Below are 22,975 nucleotides of genomic sequence, written 5' to 3'. Positions count from 1 at the left end.
ACCAAGGAGTTAAAGAGGAAAAATTCATCCAGACCAGTAGGAGGGGCAGAGATGGGTAGTTGGACTGAGAAGACTCAGCAAGGCAGCGGCTGGTGGAACGGGCAGTCCCACATTCACGTGCAGATAAACCGAGAGGAACAACTAGGGAGCAAGATAGACCGAACAACCCAGGGTTCCAGCTCGGGGAAATAAAGCCTCAAACCACCAATTGAAAACACCTGTGGGGGTTGAGGTGCCAGGAGAAACTCCCAACAGCCTCATAGGAGAGTTTGTTGGAGAGACTCAGAGGGTACTAGAATGTACACAAACCCACCCACCCAGGAATCAGCACCAGAAGGGCCTACTTTGCTTGGAGGTAGTGGGGAAATTGACTGAAATCTGGCAGAGAGTACAGCCAGCACCATTGTTCCCACTCAGACCCCTCCCTCACATACAGCATCAAAACTCCACGTGGGTTGCCCCACCATGGTGAATACCTAAGGCTTTGCCCCTTACAACATAACAGGCACTTCAAGACAAAAAGAAAAAAAAATGGCCCAAATGAAAGAACAGATCAAAGCTCCAGAGAAAATACAACTAAGTGATGAAGAGGTAGCCAACCTATCAGATGTACAGTTCAAAACACTGGTAATCAGTATGCTCACAGAATTGATTGGATTTGGTTGTAAATTAGATGAAAAAATGAAGGCTATGCAAAATGAAATAAAGGAAAATGTACAGGGAACCAATAGTGATGGGAAGGAAACTGGGCCTCAAATCAATGGTGTGGACCAGAAGGAAGAAAGAAATATCCAACCAGAACAGAATGAAGAAAAAAGAATTCAAACAAATGAGGAGAGGCTTAGGAACCTCCAGGACATCTTTAAACATTCCAACATCCAAATTATAGGGGTTCCAGAAGGAGAAGAGGAGAGCAACAAATTGAAAACTTATTTGAACAAATAATGAGGGAGAACTTCCCCAATCTGGCAAAGGAAGTAGACTTCCAGGAAGTGCAGGAAGCTCAGAGAGTCCCCAAGAAGCTGGACCCAAGAAGGAACACACCAAGGCACATAATTACATCACCCAAGATTAAACATAGGAGAGAATCTTCAAAGCAGCAAGAGATAAGGAGACAGTTACCTATAAAGGAATTCCCATAAGACTGTCAGCTGATTTCTTAAAAGAGACCTTAGGCAAGAAGGGGCTGGGAAGAAGTATTCCAAGTCATGAAAGGCAAGGACCTACATCCAAGATTACTCTATCCAGCAAAGCTTTCATTTAGAATGGAAGGGCAGATAAAGTGTTTCTCAGATAAAGTCAAGTTAAAGGAGTTCATCATCACCAAGCTCTTATTACATGAACTGTTAAAGGGATTTACTAAGAAAAAGAAGATAAAAAATATGTATAGTAAAATGACAGCAAACTCACAGTTATTAACAACCACACCTAAAGCAAAACCAAAAGAAACTAAGCAAACAACTAGTACAGGAACAGAACCACAGAAATGGAGGTCACATGGAGGGTGAGCAACAGGGGAGTGGGAGGGAGAGAGATGGAGGAGAAAAGGTACAGAGAATAAGTAGCATAGATGGTAGGTAGAAAATAGACAAGGGGAAGGTAAGAATAGTATAGGAAATGTAGAAACCAAAGAACTTATATGTACGACTCATGGACATGAACTAAAGAGGGGAATGCTGGTGGCGGGAGGGATGGAGGGGAATTAAGGGGGAGGAAATGGGACAACTGTAATAGCAAATGAATAAAATATATTTTAAAAAGGTCAAATGGAAAAAAAGAATGGGTATTCACTAATTAAAAATATAATTAATAAGGTAGATCTTATACTTTAACTCTATATCCTGATAGTACAAACTCTTCTTTGAAAAGGACCTGGAATATTCTTTTAAAAGTTGCTATATATTAGACCACATTAAAATTCAATAAATACCAAAATTAGAAAATATAAAAGTCCTTCCACCTAGACATTTTAAATGCCCTATGAATTTATTTCTGAGTCAAAGGGAAAATAAAATTACAGATGCAAAATTTGAAGAACACAAAAATTAAAACTTCATAGGCCAAAATATGTGGCATACTGCTAAAAGCAGTACTTGAGGATAAGGCATAACCTTAAAAATGTATCGCAATAGAAATGACAGGGTGCCAATAAGTGAATTAAGCTTCTGACTCAAAAAGACAGACAAAGAATAGGATAAATTGAAGGAAAACAGAAGAGTGAATATAGATTTTTAAAAATTAAAGTTGAGTTTGAATCATGTAAATGCATTACAGTTCAAATAAAATAAATTTAAAATATAAAAACTATCATCTAATAGTCCAACACTTTTATTTCATACATTATGAACTTAGTCCATTATGAAATGGACTAAGCTATCACAGAGCCAGGACTAACATCCAGATCTCCTTCCTTCCAGTAAGTAACTGAAATACATGAAATGTAGAAAGTAAGATGAGTTTGAGATAATCAAGATAATCACACTGTAAAAGAGGGTCTTAAAGGAAGTCTAAGGTTTGGCTGAGTGGGGCAAACAGCAGAGGACTCCAGGCTGGAAGTTGCCACAGTGGGTGGATAGCAGGACAACTGTCAACACCTGGAGAAGTCCAAAATAACGTTTGCTGGACAGGTGCCAAATGCCCGGTGACAATGTGGAGAATAAATCCACAGAGGTTAAAAATTTAATAAATAATTATAAACATTCTATGGAAGAGAACATCTTTTAAAAGAGCTCATGCATGAGTAGCCAAGAATATAAGGATTACATTTTGAAACTATATATAGCAAAGAAAGCATTTAGTGTCAAAAAGAAAATGTTAAGGAAAACTCACATTACCTGGGAAAACTGCCTGTGGTGAAAGTAGATATTTCCTGCATTAAAGTAGGCCAGTGAGTATGTGGGTTTTAAAGAAATCGCTGCTTGATAGTCTCTCATTGCATTTTGTTGCTGACCCATAAACTCGTGAATCACACCACGGTTTGTTAAGAATTCTGCCGAAGTATTGAGCTGCAATGCAATGGTGTGAGTATTTAGCACCTGAGAATAGTATTTATCTCCAATTTCATGTCCACAAAAATGAACATTATGAAATCTACTGTGGGAAACTAGTAATTTTATAGTGCAGGGGAAGCCCCATTAGAGCAAATATTTTGAGAAAGGGCTCGGTATGAAGTTGGTTCAATGGCAACACTTAGTTGATTTGTTTGTGATAAAACAAATAATCTCAATGCTTTACTCAGTTCTTTTCCAAAGAATAGACACAGGACAAAGACTGTTTAGTTCTCTTAAAGCTGGAAAAGAAATTAAATAATTAACATTTATTTGTCCTAAGCAGTAGCAATTATCTTTGGGGTCTTTCCTTTTTGTTATCTCAAAGATTACAGCATCTACCCAAATCTGCAGAAACAGAATCCAAAAATCTAGGGAAAAAGAGAAAGATTTTCTGTCACTTGTATGCAAAACCTGAAGTTTTTATTTGCCATTTCACTAAAAAAGAACCTTCAGATTTACACTGTTCTTTCTCTAGTTCCTTCAAACCCAGAACATTATTTTATTATTTTGCATTCATTTTTATTACAATATTGATGTTCCATGAAACTATACATTGCATTTACTGAGAGAATCAACATTACATTTATCAGGAATTTGCTTTTTGAATTTTAAATGCATTCAGGTTATAAAACTGACAAGGCATAGTGGCTCTTTACTCTGGTAATCTCCTGGAACAACAACAACAAAGAAAAAACACAAATGTAATTTTCTGTACAAGTCGTTTTTAAAAAGTAACAATTTTTTTTCATTTGCCCCTATTCATTGGTAGTATTGATTTATATTAATGATAATAGAATCTAAGTGGATTGATACCTTTATGGCAGTATTAATATCCTGAAATGCAGCAAAGTGATTGCCCATCTGAAGACAGACCACAGCCCTTCCCTCATAGGCTAGGTAGCTCTTTGGATCGACTTCTATGGCAATGGAAAAGTGGTTCCAAGCTTTCTGGAATTTTTCTTGGGTCTGAAATAATTTTCCATTACATGAAATAGGAAATTATCCGTAACATGACAAACGTTTGATTCTAACTTAATCAAATAAAACCTTTAGAAAGGGTATATTTATACAGTGCTAAACCTAAGATATTTAAACAGAAAGTAGAGTATACTGTGAGTGCATTCAGTGGACTAATTACCTCGGAGTATTTACACTGAAATTTTAATTAATTAAAATAAATCTAATCGTCAGAGTCATCTCACACCATCTTAGACAACATAAAATCACAGCCACCATGTGAATCACCTACGCTTTGGACAATGACCACAAAATCTACATGGAGCTCTGCTCACACAGGCAGAAACTGAATTTATTTGTTTGGCTTTCAATCTATGGTTACATACAATATACCTAATGTAATAAATATATGTTGAATAAATAAATGCAGAAACTACTGATGTAAAACCTACTTTAATAAATTTTACCAGCATCTGGAATTTTAGAATTATATATATTCATGGAATCTACCAAGCATGTATTTATACGAACCTTAGTGATAACTGGAAAACAAGAGAAAAGGTCAAGAGAGGAACATTGTGAATAGAATGATATATTTTTTAAAATTTTATTTTAATTGTTGTTCAAGTATAGTTTTCTGCCTTTTACCCTCATCCCAGCCCACACCTCCAGCCCTCCCTACCTCCCTCCCATTTTCCACCCCCTTGTTATTCTCCACACTTGTTCCTGTAAACCCTTCCCTCTTTTCCCCTGAAATTCCCTCCCCTCTCCCCTCTGGTCACTGTCAGCCTGTTCTCTATTTCAGTGTCTTTAGTTATATTTTTCTTGTTTGTTTTGGTGATTAGGTTCCTGTTAAAAGTGAGATCATATGGTATTTATCTTTCAAGGCCTGGCTTATTTCACTTAGCATAATGCTCTCATTCGATCCATGCTGTCGCAAAGGGTAGTAGCTCCTTCTCTCTGCTGCATAGAATTCCATTGTGTAAATGTACCATAGTTTTTTGACCCATTCATTTACTGATGGGCACTTAGGTTGCTTCAAGCACTTGACTATTGTAAATTGTGCTGCTATGAACATTGGGATGCATAGGTTCTTTTGGATTGGTGTTTCAGGGTTCTTAGGATATAATCCTAGCAGTGGAATTGCTGGGCCAAAAGGCAGATCCATTTTTAGTTTTCTGAGAAAAATTCTATACTGTTTTCCACAGTGGCTGCACCAGTCTGCAATCCCATCAACAGTGCACTAGGGTTCCCTTTTCTTCACAACCTCTCCAACACTTGTTTGTTGCTTTGTTTATGATGGCCATTCTGACTGGTGTGAAGTGGTATATCATTGTGGTTTTAATTTGCATCTCTCTGATAGCTAGTGATACTGAGCATCTTTTCATGTGTCTCTGGATCCTCTGTGTGTCCTCCTTGGAGAAGTGTCTGTTCAAGTCCTGCCCATTTCTTAACTGGTTTGCTTGTCTTAGAATGGAGTTGTGTAAGTTCTTCATATATTTTGGAGATTCAACCCTTGTTTGAGGTATCATTGGCAAATACGTTTTCCCATACGGTTGGTTCTCTTTTTATTTTAATACTATTTTCTTTAGCCATGCAGAAGCTTTTTATTTTGATGAGATCCCATTTGTTTATTTTTTCCTTTATATCCCTTGCTCTAGGGGACATCTCACTGAATATATTGCTGCATGAAATATCTGAGATTTTCCTGCCTATGTTCTTCTCTAGGACTTTAATGGTGTCACGGCTTATATTTAAATCTTTTATCCACCTTGAATTTATTTTTGTGTATGGTGTAAGTTGGTGCTCGAGTTTCATTTTTTTTGCATGTAGCTATCCAGTTCCCCCAAAATCATTTGTTGAAGAGGCTATTGTTACTCCATTTTATGTGGCTGCCCCCTTTGTCAAATATTAATTGACCATAAAGACTTGGGTTTATTTCTGGGCTCTCTGTTTGGTTCCATTGGTCCATGTGCCTGTTTTTATGCCAGTACCAGGCTGTTTTGATTACAGTGGCCTTGTAATACAGTTTGGTATCAAGTATTGTGATTCTATTGATTGAGTAAGATGATACTGAAATGGGGTAGAGAGTGAAGGACAGAGAATATTCTCCACAAACCCTGGCTGGGGCATTGGAGAAGCAGATGATAGGATTAAGATACTTTGCATATCTATGGAAAGCTGATAGCTAGCTAATAGCTGGGAACAGCTGTGCTACCACCTCAGGGCAAAAGGTGTGTGCTGACTTTCAGACTGTGTCCAGACTCATGACAAAGCCAGGGAGGCAATTCCCTGCTGTCACTGAGTCATGCTTGCCCTGACTAAAGACGGCAGCTGAGCAAAGGCAGAAGATAAGGGAAACTGGCAAATGTAGCACAAGGTGGAAGGAATCAGAGACGAGGTCATGCAGGAAGCTCTGGGTCAGGATTTAAACTAAGGGTGGGCAGCCACAAGAAGGAGCCATGTAGCCGGCAGTCAGATAGCTGCCATGCAGTTTGGAAAGGGGATAATAAGCAGGGAAGCATGAGAGATGACAGCAATGATGTAGCAACCATGTGAAGGGAGAAGTAAGAAAGTAGCTATGTAGTTCGAAGTCAGGGTCCCACCACGTGGCCTGGTGTAGTAAGGAAGGAGATGTGTTGCTGCTCTGATCTTGCCTGCCCCAGCTGATTCCAGAGCCATCAAGGACACTGCCTTGCAAGAGGCTGGTCTGTTGCCTCACAGACCCAGACTCTTGGGACCTGGAACATACTGAAAGGCCACACTCTTGAAACTTGTGCCTTTCCTGGACTTCACCATGGTCCAGTGTAACACAGCACATATATTCCTGGACTATTACACAGAGGCTGATGACAACACCACAGATCCTGACGGAGAGAGTTGCTGTGAGAGGATGGAGAGTTTGAGATCCACGAGTGTCTTTTCCAGAAGGAATGGAGAACTGTTTGCACAGCTGGTTTAAGCACAGACAAGGATATGGGCAACTTTGGGAGGTTTTGGCTTATAGCATTTGGGGGAGCAAGGGAAGTGCTGGGTCTCGTGGGAGAGCAGAACTCTGAGCTGAAGTGCTTCCAGCTTCCTCAAGGTTGGAATATTGTAAATAAAAACCTGATTCTGTCAACACTGATTGTTGGGTCATACACCAAGGCACCACATGAGTGGGCCCCTGTCTGCTTGGTTACAATATCAGAATATTTCCTAGAGACGACTAACTGGCAACTAAACGCCTCATCATAGGCAGGCAGTGAGTTGACGAATCCAGCATGGTCCAGGGCCCGTCCTTTATTTCTATGGGCTCAACAACCCGACTTCCCAGAATCTCAGAAGCTAACTCAAATTAACCAAGCTGAGCCTAGTGACTCTTCCATAACAAAACATACAACTAATAAGACACTGTTTTTTAACCAGTAAATCTCACTCTTGGCAAATTATGTGGTATTCACCATCATCACCACAAATTCATTTAATAAAGAGTCAGGCAAATTGAGATTAATTTATTAAAATATTAAATTGCAAACAGCCTCACAGCAGGATTACATCTGTCTGTCCAGACAACATCTTGCCTCTCACTTTCCTATCCCTCATGCTAAGCACACAGGAGGGAAATCTGTAAGTATTTGTTGAACAAGTGGTCACTCTTTGCCCTGAGCAGAATTTTTATGGGCCTCTCTAACTCTCCCATTTCAGTCTTCACTTTCCTGATTCAATCCTTCTTCATACTGATGTTTTTCTGGTATTCCTCTTTCAGGTTGGTATATACTCAGTTACCTCTTCATAAAACATGAACGTGATGTCAGTGCTCTGGTTGGTGATACATTTTTAACTGGCTTGGAAGGCCTTCGTCTCCAGCCATTATTCAGTCCCCTAGTCTCACATCACTCCACTTATCCATAACATCCATCCCTTGGGACCCCCAACAGTGTGTCCTACCCCCAACTCCTGCCTCTGACTAATTACTAGTCTTTCATACCCCGCTGTAAATGTTAACTTCTTAAAAACACTCCTTTCCTCCTCAAACAAAGCTAGGTTTCCTTGTGATGAGTTGTCCTAAAACCCAGCCTTTTCCTTTGTTATGCTTACCCTCCGTGTAACTATATAATAAATCATATGATTGTGTGATGCTCATGTCTCCACTAGGTAGCAAACTCTACAAGAAGAACCAACTATACGTTGTTCATTGTGGATCCCTACGCCTAGATCAGCTTTTTTCCTACAGTAGGTGCTCAGTAAATGCCTATTAAAATCAGTAAATGATGATAGTACATTTCATTGGATGTCTCTTTAAATTGACTTTGCAAATTCCTACTGTGTTCCAATAATGACTAATTTTATGTTTAATTCTCAGAATACAATCTTATTTCCCTTATTAAGTTCTTGAGCACACCTTACTATAACCACCAATTCCAACAAACACCTCCAATATTATTAGTCTTAAATCAGCCAAACTAACTTATTTTTAAGGGAAAAAATAATTTAGGCAGATTACAAACAGAATTTCTGCAATTTACAATAATTTGAACATACTTTTTACCCATCGTTTAAATTTTTGATTACTAAAAGGGATAAAAATAGTATTTAAGATTATTCAGTTCCTTTTCATGGAGAATTCTGCACTTTTAGCACTGTATTCCAAGACAGTCACTACATCTTTGATTAGTGCAAAGGATGTGGTGTGTGCATGGGCCAGGTTTTAGGACTCGGAGAACTGCTTGGCCTCACACCAAAGAGTGCTCCCCCATCTTGCTGGGAGGACACATGCCGGGGTCTTGCCTTCCCAGTACGTTCTAACTCACTGCCATTGGAAGATGATCTGAATTCAGAAGTCCCTGTCAAGTGGTTGTTTGACCCACTGCGTGGCTGGAGTCCACTTCAGAACTTCCATACATTGTTGATTCCCTTTAGTTTTCCACTAGTTCAAAACCTATGAAGCCCAGAAATGAGCTAGTGAAACAAATGTTAGCCAGGTTCTTAAATGTGAAATTCATCAGGCAAATTTTAAAAGTTGTCTATAAGTGTAGAAGTAAAGTAGAAAGGAGTGAAGGAATTAAAGACACTCAGATTCAAAAGATCTTCATCTCACCAGCATACCAAGTCCACACCACAGAGTGCTTCCCAGGAAGGCTCCCTGCAACTGCTTCCCACTGCTGCTCTGGATACCAGTAGTAAGGGGAAGGTAAAATGGCCCTAACCAAAGAAAGAGCATGTACCCCCACCATCAGTAGAGAGCCAAATATATTTTTCCTCTTGTCCAAAAGGTGCTTTCAATGGCCCAAACTGTTCTTATGTAATATTACCTGCAAGTTATAGCCTAAACTAATTCTGGCTTTTGTAGATGTTGGATTGAAATGCAGTGCTCTCAGAAACTCCTTCTGTGCTTGTTTGACGCCTTCATCATGACCATATTCCATGTAAGAATTTCCCCGTCCAACGTAAGCATCCACAAAACAAGGATTAATTTTAAGAGCCCAGGTGAAGAAATTGACAGCTTCTTCAAACTCTTTGCTTCTGAAAATAAATAAAATTATTGATGCTTTCTGATGAGTTACCTAAGTGCTTTCCTGTATATAAAGTTTTCATAAAGATTTACCCTGACCCTTGTTAAAAATTTTCCATTTTATTATCCATCACAAGAAGTAAGTACAAGAGTCCATATAACCTAAGGAAGGCTGAAGGTTGTGGTAAAAGGAAGGCAGGCAGGTAAGAGTCATTTTCACAGTAGAGTGTGCTGGGATAATATTCTGCAGTTCTTTGTTCAGCATAATAAAAGGCTAAATGGCATTCCTATACCTATACTTAATAGCTATCAGTGGCCAAAATAGAAAAAATATGCTATTATTGATGTAATACACTATTTAAAGCAGATTATAATGAATTTGTGTATTTAATATTTCCTCATACAACAAAAGGAACCAAATTTTTATACATGAGAGTCCTTACTTCAGATATTTTAGAGAAGTAAGCCCTTTCTTTCTAGACACCAGCAGAGAAGAGAAAAAGAGGAAAAAGAAATATTTTTCTTATTAATTTGTAAATATATGTGAGTGACTAATAACTCGGGTTCTCTTCCCTATTTATTCTCTTGTCGTGGGGTAAAGGCTGGTGAAACATATTTTCCATAAAGGAATCGCTTTTCCATCTCATACGCAAATCTGATCATTATATTTAATATCAATGAACATGGAGGAAGCTATACCTGTCTTGTTATCAGCACCAGCATTTAATGAACGTCTAGTCTGTTTTGACTGAATTAACACTGGAAACAGACCTGGAAAGCCACCAATCAAGCTCCTCAAAGCAGATAATAACTAAAAATCAAGCCCATGGGAGGTGACAGTGTCAAAGCCAGAGACTCCCCAGCATCCTGCATCAACAGAAAAAAAATGAAACAGATACCACTATAGAAACAGCAATTTCATCTTCCTGGAGATGCACACATCACATGGTGTCCTGGGGATGGAAGCTCTTGTTAAATGATCCCATGGCCGTGAGACAATGGGGCAGTGTGGCAGAGAATCTGTGTTCTGTCAGGATACATGGTCATCAGCACATACATCGTTAAGTATCAGTGACCAAAAACATAAAAGTATATTAAATTAGTTTTGCCAAAATAAAATGTGTTGTAAAAAATAACGTGATCACTGACAGAGGTGCATGCTTCTCATTGGTGCCCACTGGGTACAGATCATGAGCCAAGCTAGCAGCCTGGGCCGTGAACACAAAGGCCCACCACAGTTTCTAAATTAATCACATACGTGGCCAGATGTGCCCTGCTGAGTTGTACAAATAAATCATAAATACCTCCCAAACCTAAAGAATGTGGCTTACAGAGTCAAGGATTCAAAACTATTTTACGCAAATATAAGAAGAGTAAAATCAGTGTGCCAAAGTAAAAAGTGGATAGGATATATAACTCTGAGTAATCAGGCTCTCCCTCTGTGACATTTTTTTTTTTCATCTCAAGGTGGCTTTCCCAAAGAGATCTAAAAATTAACTCTAGCACAACACTCAAGTGACCAACTTGAGCAACAAGTAGGATATTCAGCCTAAGGAATGCTGTCTCTTAGCAACCACAAGAGTGAGAACCAGAGATACACAAAGGCATACTTCAAAAGTCTGCAGCCCCATGAGTTCAAAGATCAAAGCCCTAAAATTTAAATATTTATTGCTTTAAAAAAATTTTCCAACTGGGAAAATTCTTACTTTCCCCTCTCTATAAGTCCCAGTAATGAATCTCCGATACTGAGAAGCTGTGTTATAAGACATATAAATGTCTTACAGACTACCTCGAAAGCAAAAATATTTTTCCTAAAATAAATATAACCAATTGCTGAATACTTCTTATTGTTAAATTCAGTAAAACTGTTAAAACTCAAAACACACGGAATGAGGACTATGAGTTACGCGGGCTTAACTGTTGAATTAAATTCTAATTTTATTAAAGGACAATAGAATTCAAGTCAACTAATGAAAGTTGGTTATTTGCAATTGCAAAGCAGTATGAGCTTAAGAAAGCTCCGCCACATAGTATATCAGTGATTACATTTCATGAAGGAGATTGGGCGTTGATACACAGAGAAATTTACTATCTCTAATAGCTGCTAAACATAAGAATGAGGTTTAGAGAAATTCTGGAGTCTGTTTTTAACTGGGAGAGAATGCAGTGACCTCGGACATTTTTGGTCTGTACTCACCCGCCAAAGCAAACATATCAGTTGCCATTATTCCACCTCTTTTTAAGAATGACAATGACTTAGAGAGATGACTTGTACAAAAGTTGCTGGATTAAAATGGACAATGGTGTGACTAGGTTTTACTGCCTATGTAAAATAAAGGTCCCAGTTTAGGCCTTTAAAACCAAAGACACCTTCACAAATTTCAGTTATAATATTACTATGTTCATAAAATAAAACAAAATCTAACTCTCATAGGGAAATGAATCTGTGCTCTGTCCCAGAAGTGAAAAAAAGAATGCTGACTTCCTAAATAATTCAAAATGGGACATTTACATACCCTAGTCCACATAATTTATGAACTATTCTAATTTGCCCCTTCAATTAATTGCTATTATTTCTCTTAAAAATAATGCTGTAAACTCATTTAACCAAATATATTTTATCCCACATTAAAATCTTCACATGCTGAATCCCTATACTTTTAAAAGCAAAATAAGACTCTGGTTTCTCTTCAGATCATATAAATCTTTCACCTTTTTAAAAACAAAACGATGAGAAACTAATTTTAGATGTTAAATATATATGTAGAAATGTAAACATAGTTATCAAATCTATGTAATACTATCTCTGAACAAATTTTAAACTGATCGTCTTCTGTATTTTAGCCTTCTGTGATTATTTTTTTCTTTCCTTCTATAACATAACTATTCTTATAATAATCCCAGAAACAGGTAATAATGTTTTAAGTAATATGGTTCTGTAGATTTTATTGTATTTTGTAGATATTTATGGTGTTGTTTTAGTTATTTTTAGATTTAGAATGTTTTCTAAATGCAAATTTTCTGAAAATATCTAATTTTTTGAAATCATACTCTCATGTGGGAAACAGGCTTTTTAAAAGTTTGTTTCACTTTAGGAACAAAATTAACTACTAGGCTTTTTTCTTAGACATTTCAAGCTATGCATGGTTTTATTCTGTATATCACCCAGGTCCTTGCCCAGTAAAGGGGCTTCAATCAGATGGGTGTCCCAATGCCAAGATGCAGACTTGGTTTGAACACTTTATTAGAAGGTAGGAGGGTACTAATGCCACACTTGGGTGTGCTTCCCACTTCTGTACAGGGTTTCTTTGTGTCTCTCCCCATTCGTGTCTCAGTCACTTTCACAGTTTCCTCTCTTTCTTCTATTCTAACTACTACATAGCCCCACGTGCATTCACTTCAACATAAATGGCACGCCGTACCTGTGATGGCACATGGCAGTAGCCTGACAAAGGCTCACGTCCGTCTTGGTCAGCAATGCAGCTTGTTTAAAATCCTGAAACGGTTTCAAAACTTTTTGTTAACTTTGCAACATTATATTTTGTGCTTTTATAAACTTCCTTCTAACTTTGGTTCCACTGTGAATATACTTAACATAGCATTAAAATATACATCTTCTTAAAAATGTTTTTCCTTTTAGTACTACATCTAGTGAGAATGGATGGAGCAGAGGAAACCCACAACTGAAAACTCACTCTGAACAGTGTACTGCTAGTCTCCACTTCTCCTGTGACTATGTCCTGCTACGTGTAGAGATATCTTGTTCACTTTTTATTGGTTTTTCCCCAATACACACCACCAGAGACTTGCACCTCTAGAAAGTAATGGAAATTCACCCGCAGAGAACCTTTGGCGTTACCGGGCAAACACACACCAGATCCAGAGAAGGGCGTAACTGGGCCTTTTTTCGTGGATTAGCTAAAGTTGCTCCTATCTTGGAATTCACACTTCTGGGGAGAAGTGAATCATTCTGTCCAGGAACCCTGGAAACCTCCTGAGAAAGAGCAATGGGAATCTCAAGTGTTTGAGTCAAGAAACTTAGCTGGAATGGCCCTGCATGGTCCTGAGGAAGAGGTTGTTTGAAGAGAATTAAAAGTCTGCAAGAGACCCTGCCTCCAAGGCCCTCCCTGAACAGACTGTACTCTGTCAGGCACCAGAGACGGTGTCCAAAGCACACACGCTTTTCAAAGCCCTACAACATTGTTTTGAGATGTGAAGCAAAATGAGAACAATACTAAACTGAAATTAACAAAATACCTAAATAAATATCTACAATAACAAAATATCATGTGAACTGCAATGATTCCGCTTTTTCCCCAAAGGACTGCTTCAGCAGGAATTTTCATGGGCAGTTTTGGTTGTAACCTCAAGAGACCAAGCTAAAAAGTGGAGGTACTGTGAACCCCTCTGGAGTAACAAAAAGGAAGTCCCTCCAGACTCCCTTACTGGAGGCTGGGACACCTGCACCCCCAGCCTCAAAGGGCAAGTCACAGATCTGGCGTCCACCCTGGAGGAAGGAGAGGAGCTAACCCTAAGAGTCTCCCCGTCTCTTGCTCCCTCCCCAGTTTCCTTCTTGCCCCTCCCTCTTCCACAAACCTTGCCTGGCTGCAGCAGAGGGAGGAAGCTGGCTGTCTTGTGGGGGTACAATGAGTTTTCTGCAAATATTGGGAGTGAGAGAGGGAGTAGTAGGTCAAGCAGAGCCGCTGGGATCCTCTTGGAGGAGGGAGGTTTCAGTCAGAGACTAACCTGTGGAGGTGGAATCCCCACTTAGATTCCTGAGGCATATTTTGATACTAAATGGAACTATTTGGATGCAAATAAGAAATCTATGCCTAATCAAATATAATCTAATAAAATATGCTAGCAGATAACTCCCTGAAGAGGACTGTTTGGTTAAAGTGGAGGCAAATGTACAAGTAAAACTGAGATTTATTAACAAACATTACTATTTATTTGGGGAGTTGTGAGGAGTGATTGAGACCTTGAAGGGCTGAGAATACCAAGTTTAGTTTTGTAATCAGATGAAACTTACTAAAGTCAACCTGACTCTATATACATAATTATCAGCAATTGACATAAATGATGGCTGTTAGCATTACTTAGAGTAAAGCTAATGGTTTTTTATGACTTTTCTCTTCTGCATTAATTTTCCTCCAGTATGAGGATCGTAAATAACAAACCGCATATAGTCACTCATACACAAAACAAATTGCCTCCATGGAGTTTATTCTAAGGACATCCACTCACACTGCCTTTATTTCTGTGTCAGAGGGGACAGGCTCTTGACCTCCTTCCTTCCCTTTGCCTCTGGCAACTTGCTCCCTCATATTCCTGCTAATTTCTGCATTTCTAATCCTTGTTTCACTGCCCTTACTGAACAGACCTTCTTCCTTCAACCCTCCCTGCCTGCACACTACACACAGCCCTGTCATTCTAGTTCCTCCCACTATCAATCTCTCCTTATTAACACTCACTGTCTCCGCATCTCCCAATTCCATCAACTTCCTATTACTCATGTTGTTCAATTAAGGCCAATTTCATTTTGTCATTTGTAAACTACATCTAAAGACATTTTTGTTTATTTAATTTTTATCAAAGTAACCCACGTACAAAGCATCTAGGGTCTAACAAAACTAGAAAACTTACAATGCTTGCAACAATGCCCTGCTCCGTCTCTCCTCGTCCCTCAGTCCCTATCCCCAAAGGCAATCGGTTTTACATCTTGCTGTTATTTCTTCTGCTATTTACCTTAAAATTTCAACCATATCTCATGATTTTATCATGCTGAACTTCCTGAAAAGGACAGAATTTAGCTATCTTCCCCCACTCCACACACCTCCCCTTTTCCTGCCATCCCTGTACAGATAACAATTTGTTTTCGTCTCTATACTACTTCCTTCTCTCAAGTGCAGGATCCTTGGCGATCCATTCATTAAGTTTAAGATATCAAAACATGAAATGGTAGTTTTGGCTGCTTAAACATCTCTTCTCCACTATCTTTAGCCTTGTGGAATTATATCTTTTTTTATTTCTTTACTGTCTTCCTGGTAGGTTTTTAAAAGAACAAAGAAAGAAACAGATGTTCTCAATCCAATAAGCTTAACCATTAACTTCCTGAACAATGCCAGTCTAAATGCCACACTCTACTTCCTGATCCAGGCGTTCCTATGAAGGTCTTACAACTATCAATTAACCAATAAGTTTTCAGCACTCATCCTACCTGACCTGTCTGTTAATCAGTAATTCTCACTAAAAATTTTTCCCTGGGTAGATATCAAAGTGCTCACTGTCTCTTGGTTCTTCATTGCCCCTGTATTATTCAGTCTTATATTTCTTCATTGGTTCTTCCTCATTTTTAATTTAATTTTTCAAATTAATTTTTAGCTTTACTTAAAAAAAATTTTTTTTGCTTTTAATTAGTGTTTGCAGGGCATAATTTTTCCAGCCTTTTACCTTTCCTATCTATATCAATGTATTTAAAGTGTGATTTTTGTAGACAGAATATAGTGAGGCCTTAAAAACAAATTCAGATCTGACAGTCTCATTATCCTAATTGGTATTTTTTTTAATAATTTCTATTAAATGTAACAACTAATATGCTCAGATTTAGGTCTACTTTCTCATTATTTGTTTTCTGGGGGTTTTTTTGTTTGTTTTCCCTGTCCAGACTTATTTTAGATTATTTTAGTTTTTTAATATTCCATTTTAATTAATCTACTTCCTCTTTTTGACTAAGGTGTTCACATTTGAGCAGAAACCTAAAATGAAAGAAGGGCAAGAGCCACATACAGATCAGCGGTATCAGTGTTCTATGGACAGAGAACCACTTACGTGAGGATCTTGAGGCAGAAAGGGAGCCTGGCATTTCCAAGGAATAACCAAATGCCAGGGTGGGTTGACCTAGTGCAGAAAAGAATAATGTTTGACAATGAAGCCAGGTCAGTAAGCAGTAGTCCCATCAGGAAGGGGCTTGGTTGGCCATTGTCTCGACTTCTAAGTGTGATGGGAAGCCATGGGAGGGTTCCAAGCAGAGGAACAACTTGATCTGCTCTAAACTAAGAGGTCTGTCTGGCTGCTCTTTGGACAACAGATACATGTACAGTACAACAGATACATGCACAATACATGTACAGAGAGAGACGAGAGCAGAAGCAGAGGAGGCCAGTTGGGAAGCTCCTGCACTAGTCCAGGGGAAAGATGGTAGAGGCTGGGATTAGGAGGATAATAGTGGCAAAAATGAGAAATGACTGAATTCAAAATGTGCTTTGGTGGTAGAGCTGACTGAATTTGTGCATGACTTAGATTCAGGGTATGAGGAAAGAGAGTGGTCAAGAATGATTTCCACTCAATTATGAGCTTCTCAAGAATTAGAAATCTGTCCTATTTATCTCTATATCTTCGATGTCAGTGCCAATACCTGCCTTGTCTGAAAGAACATAGGATTTGGAATCAGGTGAGACCTGAGATTAAATCTTGCCCTAGTTAGTATTCCCTGGTTAAAAGACTATTTAACCTCTTTTGAATATCACCTTCCTCATCTATAAGTTACAATGATAAATTGTGCAGCATTGTTGAGAACCTGATATGTGGATGTTAAAAAATTAATAAATATTTACCACGTAGATAACACAGGCCTGGCATTTAATCCTCCAACATGGGAGGTCTTTTGCTACTGATCCCCATTTTCCTCACTTCTTCCCTCTCAACACCATTACCCAGAGTCCCACACCTTTCTTGCCTGCTCCAAACAAAGAAGTTCATTAGCTCCCCCTCCCTGAGGAAATTCCAAGTGGTATACTTCAAAACCAAATCCTAAAAAAGTTCACCTCTTAGAATCATACTTCATCATGATGCAAATTGCCTAGAATAAGGTTGCTCTGACACTTCCTTAGTAATGAGTCATTCTGTGGGGCACAATCTCAAATGATAACACCAGAAATAGAAGAATAATAAAAGCAATTTTTGAGGTGAAAAAAGTAGGAAATGCTCCACTGCGTAATGTTCTGTTGCAGTTCCTCAGAAACAAAGAAGCAAAACTACCATTATTCAATTGTAAACTTCAAGGTGCTCTTTAATTTGCCTTGTATCTCATAATCCTAATTCCGGCATTAATTTAGAATAGACAATACATGTGAGATAAAAAATGAAAATGATGAGTTTTGTTTAATTTTTCTATAAAAAATGCATTTTTAGCCACCTGTTGTTATTTTGATATATTGCAAGTGCTATCTTCTGTATCAGTTCTGAGTGCCTGATCCCACTATTCTCATAGCCTAACAAGCAGTTATTTTCAACTCTCTACAAAACAAACAGATTTATTTTGATATGTTTTCAATAGAGAATGAAGACAATTGTGAATAAGAGTTAGTACCAAACATCAAAGTAAACAATACATAAATCATCTTATTTGCCAAATAACTAAATTTCATGTATATTCAAGATACTCCCTTGGGGAAAGTGATAGTTTTGATATTTCATGAAATAAGAAAATTTATTTTTTTAAATATTAGCTATTTGCCTGTAATCAAAACACACACATTTTTTAACAAAATTCTGTCATTCAAAGTATTTTAATACAATTTTTGCTGAAGTTATCACTCATTAATACTGCCATTTGGTATTAAGAAAATTGTTCACTATTTTTAGAATCTATCATGTAAATTCAAGGGAGCTCATTTTTACATGCGAGCAGGAAGGTTTACCTCTAATGCAAAACTGTACTGCTCTAGTTCTACATAGATGAGTCCACGATTAATGAAGGTATTTAATGTCACAGTTTCTCCAGCATCAAGAAGCAGCACAATTCCATAATCTGTTAATGCCTAAAAATAAAATAATCACTTACAACCTAGATTCAACTCTTTAAAACCTTACTACATTGGCCAAAGAAAAATATTTTCATGCCCAAACTAGGCCCCCACAGTTACTGCTTAATTTGACTTACAATTTCTGGCCCAAAATAATCACTTGTCAAATGTAAAATGTACCCTTAACTAAATATTTGAATACTGCTTGTTTTTCATAAGTGCTGCTGACTCTGCTTGCACTTAATGTTATCTGCCAGTCACCTTAGCATTTTCATTGTGTGTGGGCTGCAAGGAAATGTAGAGCATATGACATGCTTCCCACACTCAGCAGTTTCTCCACATGACTGTAAACATTAAAGCAGAGCTCTTGTTACCTTTTGAAACTTAATTTCTTTTTAGTATTTTATTGTTTTCCTCTCAGAAACCTATGTTTGTTTTATGGAGCCAGAGCTTACCCATTTTTTTCACCCCGTAAAGCCAGTAACTAGCATGGTGCCTGACCGTTGTAGGCAATCAATAAATTTTTGTTGAGAGAATAAATCATGAAGTCATAAAAATGGATCTCAATAAAACTAGCAAATGAGAACCTATTAGAAAATTATTTCAAAATATCTTTATAGATATACTAGGATTTTTTAATAAGACACTAATCTCAGCTGAGAATTAGCTCAGAGAAACTTTCTCCACTACTTTTATCTTTCTTTTCAGTCATTGAATAAATGAATTTTTACTGGTCATCTACCCTGTATCAGGTACCAGGAGCACACCAAATCTGAGCTGCAGCAGGAACTCTTAACTCATTTTTCTACCAAACATCTTGTCCAAAAGAGCTGTATAATTTCATCAGAAAAGTGCCAAATCTTATATGCCTATAGCACATGCTAACTGAAAATGCAAATAAATAGTATTTTACTATTTGCTCAGTGACCCTTTAATGTTTCATGATTAGGCATTTGAATGTCCAAAAGAATTGTACAGTTAAAGATCCTATATGTACACTGTTGCATAGTTATTAACAAACATTGCCAGGGTGTAAAAATAATTCATAATATGCACTTATAAAAACAGAACTGGAATGTTAACACTATTCCTCCCATAGAATCATGGAATGTAAAACCTGCCAGGTGCCCGAAGACCACCAAGCAGCTGGGCATGTGACACAAAAGGAAACAAAAGCTATAAAACGAGATCCATGGAGGCTAATGAACAGGATTTGTATCATGCCTCTGCTGTTACTACTAGCTTTTCAGTTTTGTAAGGTACTCAACACTAAGTTTCAGTTTCCTCATCTGCAAAATTGGGGTATTAATAATTCACCATACTGTTGCAAACATTCATTTTGATGATATATTGGTAAACCATTTATATTGGTAAACCACTGGTAAACCCAGTGCCTACCACACAATAAGCCTTAAGTGAGTGGAAACTATTACTATTTTTATTAACATAAGGTGATAGGTACCAGCATTCACCTTTTCTTAAACCGTATCTTGGGAGAACGTCTAAGTGTATTTTCTGCAGAAAGATACTTTCTCAGGGTGGTGTTGGCAGGAATGCTGAAAAACAGGTGGAGGTAGTCATAAAGGGAGGAGCTGACACTGTTAAATGACATCCGGTTCACAGGCTGGAGGTTAAATGTTTTTACAAAGCCACCTAAAGACTGTTAACAAGAAGCAAACAAACCTGCGGACACCAGCACAGGTCTTTAGTCCCTGTGTGACTTGGATACGTTTCTAACCTCTCCCTACTCTCATTTCCTCATCTGTAAAATGAGTGATTGGATAAAATGGGTTGGGTACATGGCAGCTCTAAAATAGCCAATATGATTTATTCTAGTGGTTAGTCTCTATTTAGGTAGTTTTTCATTTTCCTTATTCACAGAGCACTGGGCTGTATTACCCATCAGAGATAACAAAAAAACGGGAGTTCCCCGCCGGCACTAGCCCATTGTTTGTGGCTTCAGAATCTCCATGAACAGGCAGGAGGGGGCGTGGTGGGCAGGGAGTCATCAAAGACACCTGTTGTGCAGGTTAATAAATGATCTCTTAATTAGTCCTAGTATCTTAACAACTCCTTTGTTAAAAATTAGTTATTCATTTGTCAACATTTGTGGAGGAAACCTGATCCTCTGGTTACCAGGAATTCTAATTCCATTTAGGTAGAAACAATGTTTCTTAGCTTCTCTTCCATAGCAAATGAATTTCAGCATCTCCAAATGTCTTAAGCAGATTTAACTGCCCACATTTCAAGGAGATTGAGGGAGCACCCAGAGCAGCAGGAACTTGATGTGGTCTTTTAAAGAATGCCTTATGGGCTATGGAAGGGGATAGAAACAAGGAGGGGAAACAAGTGGACAATGGAGGAAAAGAAGCAAGAGGATGGGACAGAACACTACGAAGACCACAGACCAGCTGCTCCACAGTGAGGAATCTTAAATGGAAAAGGATCAAACCAAAAAAGGGGAAAGAAGGGTCAGATTTAAAAAAAAAACAAAAAACAAAAACAAAAACAGAAAAAAGGGTTTGCACAGGTAGAAGCTGGAGAAGACAGTGGAGAAACAGGTTTGCTGCAGCCATCAGCTAGCCCTGCACAAAGTACAAGCAGTACTGGCCACTGGTCACTCACTGGTCCCTGGAGCTGGAAGCCATCACTCAGAACTCTCTGCTGTATCCGTGGTCTGAGCACTATACAAAAAAAACCCCAACAAACTCTTCTGGATGATGTTGAGTTTTTGAAGCAACACAAGTACTAATGATCACTGCTTAAAAAATTCTGCACAGTGTATCAGTAGAAACATTTACTCTAATGAGAATTATGTAATGTATTTTAATTTATGTATGCCTTTAAATGCTTACTGTAAGCACTATAAAATTGATTTTTCACTTGATATTACTGAGACTGTGTAAGATTATTTGGTAAGCACTAACAGAGAAATTAAACATGCTTTGAAAAGGTTCTTTGGTTTCTCAAGTTGGGGGAGTGTGGTATATATTTCTATAAGAATTATTTTTCAAAATTACAACAGAAATAATGACAATACTTTTCACATGCTTTAGATGTGTTTACAAATGCTTTAACATTTTGTTTACTAAAATGGTCATCTTACCATTTGAAGTTCACGTATCTTGGTATAACACAATGCTCTGTTATAAAATGCTATATAACAGTTTTTGTCCATGTTGATAGCTGTAGTTAAATCTATAATCGCTAGCTTGTAAGTCTACAAAGAAAAATATAATTAGGTGAGAAGGGTTAGTCATAATGGACTGAAATTTAATTGTAAAATAAATTCTTGATTCTATCAGAGTTTTTGGAATACTGTGTAGCATCTGTGATATTAAGACAATCAAGCTAATCTTTTGCAGATTTAATTTAGAAGATCTCTTGGTAGGAATTATTATTATAGTTTCTGTTATTTGCAAATAAAATTAAATATATAAAGAACTTTCATTTAGATGATTATCTTATTGCCAATCTTGATATACAGCAAGGAGAAAATTATACTTATTGGTAAAAGAGAGGCAAGCCACATTCCTCCAGCAAACACCCACCAGAGCTTGCTGGCTTCTCTCACTCACTCTGTTGCATCACATAAATGTCATGCTTTCTACCCACGTTCTCTTTTGCTTCCTCTTTGATGCTTCTCTGATACCTAACATCCTCCATTTCCATAGATAGTAATTTTCATGGAATTAACACATAATACAAGGTATTACCCTTGCTTTAAGGTATTATTTGCAAAATATTTCATATGAAATAGCTATAAAGAAAGGTCAGAAAAGGAAAGTAGAGGAAAATAAAGTATTCCACAAAGTATCAGATATCGATGCTGACACCTACACATACCCTTTGACCCAGTAACTTCCCTTTTAGGAATCAACTATATACGCAAGCAATGACTTGTTCTTATTGTGTATAACTGTATTGTTTAAAATAATAAAATAGCAAAAAACATTTTTAAACCCAAACTTCCAACAATCAAGTGCTAAAAAATAAACTACAGTAGAATACTATTCAGTTACTAAAAATGGTACCTTTAAAGGTTAAGTGTGAGAAGCAAGGCACAACACAAATTATATAAGTAGCATAATCCCAATTTTGGAAAATATATATTATATATTATTAGGAAAAAAAGACAATAAAAATACACTAAAATGCGCTCAGGAATTTTCAATTGATGGTGAGATAAAGGTGATTTTAGTCTTTTATATTCCCCTTCTATATATTCCAAATTTTTTACAATGAATATATACTTACTTTCTAAATAATAAATGCTAGTTAAAACGTTGTCAAAAATATCCCTATTTTGTAACCCATTTGATGTACTGTACAAGAGTGAGGTGTTCTGTGTATTACTGGCATTCAAGGGTCCACCCACTCTAAAAATTCCATCAACAAGACAGGAAATCGCCCTACCTTATTGTGATATTTCAGAACGCCTCTGTAGACATAAGCTCGCACACTATGAGGATATATTTTGATGGCCTCATTACAATTCAAGATTGCTTTGGAGTATCTGCCTTTCAAACCATAGAAGGCTACTCGGCACAAGTATGCCTGTTCAGGGAAAGAGAGGAGGGAAACAGGAATGGGTGTTACAGTAAAAGCATCAATTCATCCAAAATATATGGCAGTTTGGATAAATATATGCCACCCAAAATGTAGTC

At 37.6% G+C, this 22,975-nt stretch overlaps 1 protein-coding gene across 1 annotated transcript in view; it reads right to left on the bottom strand.

Annotated features, from left to right (window-relative positions):
* Window positions 1-22,975, bottom strand: part of TTC6 (tetratricopeptide repeat domain 6) — a 227,119-nt gene that overhangs the window by 8,812 nt on the left and 195,332 nt on the right. The window contains exons 24-30 of the mRNA XM_045848545.1: window positions 22,725-22,865; window positions 21,415-21,528; window positions 18,204-18,323; window positions 12,924-12,997; window positions 9,302-9,512; window positions 3,864-4,016; window positions 2,835-3,005 (exon numbers count right to left, since the gene is read on the bottom strand). Of these exons, the coding sequence (XP_045704501.1) occupies window positions 2,835-3,005; window positions 3,864-4,016; window positions 9,302-9,512; window positions 12,924-12,997; window positions 18,204-18,323; window positions 21,415-21,528; window positions 22,725-22,865 (984 nt within the window). The remainder of the gene's footprint in view (window positions 1-2,834; window positions 3,006-3,863; window positions 4,017-9,301; window positions 9,513-12,923; window positions 12,998-18,203; window positions 18,324-21,414; window positions 21,529-22,724; window positions 22,866-22,975) is intronic.

The sequence above is a fragment of the Phyllostomus hastatus genome, unplaced genomic scaffold, assembly GCF_019186645.2.
Source record: "Phyllostomus hastatus isolate PE091 unplaced genomic scaffold, TTU_PhHast_1.1 phas_contig_62, whole genome shotgun sequence".
NCBI classification, from domain to species: Eukaryota; Metazoa; Chordata; class Mammalia; order Chiroptera; family Phyllostomidae; genus Phyllostomus; species Phyllostomus hastatus.
Note: the sequence above shows the minus strand (reverse complement) of the source record. Positions and strands in the feature narration are given on the sequence as shown.